Source organism: Etheostoma spectabile, chromosome 5 (assembly GCF_008692095.1).
Source record: "Etheostoma spectabile isolate EspeVRDwgs_2016 chromosome 5, UIUC_Espe_1.0, whole genome shotgun sequence".
NCBI classification, from domain to species: Eukaryota; Metazoa; Chordata; class Actinopteri; order Perciformes; family Percidae; genus Etheostoma; species Etheostoma spectabile.
The window spans coordinates 13697120-13697838 of NC_045737.1; the positions used below are offsets into that span (position 1 = coordinate 13697120).

At 39.1% G+C, this 719-nt stretch overlaps 1 protein-coding gene across 1 annotated transcript in view; it reads left to right on the forward strand.

Moving 5' to 3' along the window:
• Window positions 1-719, forward strand: part of LOC116689161 (serine/threonine-protein kinase N2) — a 19880-nt gene that overhangs the window by 8493 nt on the left and 10668 nt on the right. The window contains exon 7 of the mRNA XM_032515574.1: window positions 399-542. Within this exon, the coding sequence (XP_032371465.1) occupies window positions 399-542 (144 nt within the window). The remainder of the gene's footprint in view (window positions 1-398; window positions 543-719) is intronic.

A 719-nucleotide genomic window follows, 5' to 3' on the forward strand; every position in this document is an offset into this window, starting at 1 on the left:
AGTCTAAGTCTAAGTCTAAGTCTAAGTCTAAGTCTATAAAGTAACCGCAACATTTTTATGTACAGTGTATAAAACTCTGAAAAGGCAATCTGCACTTCTACCTAAACCTTTGAAACTCAAGTACATTTTCCTGATGATGCTTTCACTAAAGTGTAATTTTTGAATGCAGTACTTTTACCTACTGAATATTTTTACATTGTGGTATTGGTATTTCAAAAATCCTGTACTACACTGGTGCATTATTGTTGTAGGTCTGTCTGTAACCAGCAGGTGTCTCCCTTATACTCCAAATGAATTGTCCGGGTCATGAAATAATCACACAAACCTTCTGTTTTGATGTAAATTCAAATTTCTCAGTTATTTCCTGTGTTTTGTTGATTGTTCTGTCTGCTGTCTAGTCTCGAGAGCTGGAGGTCACGGTCTTCTGGCGAGACCAGATGACGATGTGTGCAATCAAGTCCCTGCGACTGGAGGAGATGATGGACAACCCAAACCACCACCAGGAGTTATGCCTGGAGCCACAGGGCCTCCTCTATGCCAAGGTACACACAATGACCTGCTACTGTACAGGTGTTGGTAACAAATATCTTATGATGTCTACATTTTAACTATAAGATGTTAAGAAGCTCATAACCTAGGCATAAACACATGTAATACTACTAGAACTGTTGGGTACTTGTAAATTATGGAGTGTGGTCTAGACCTACTCTATCTGTAAA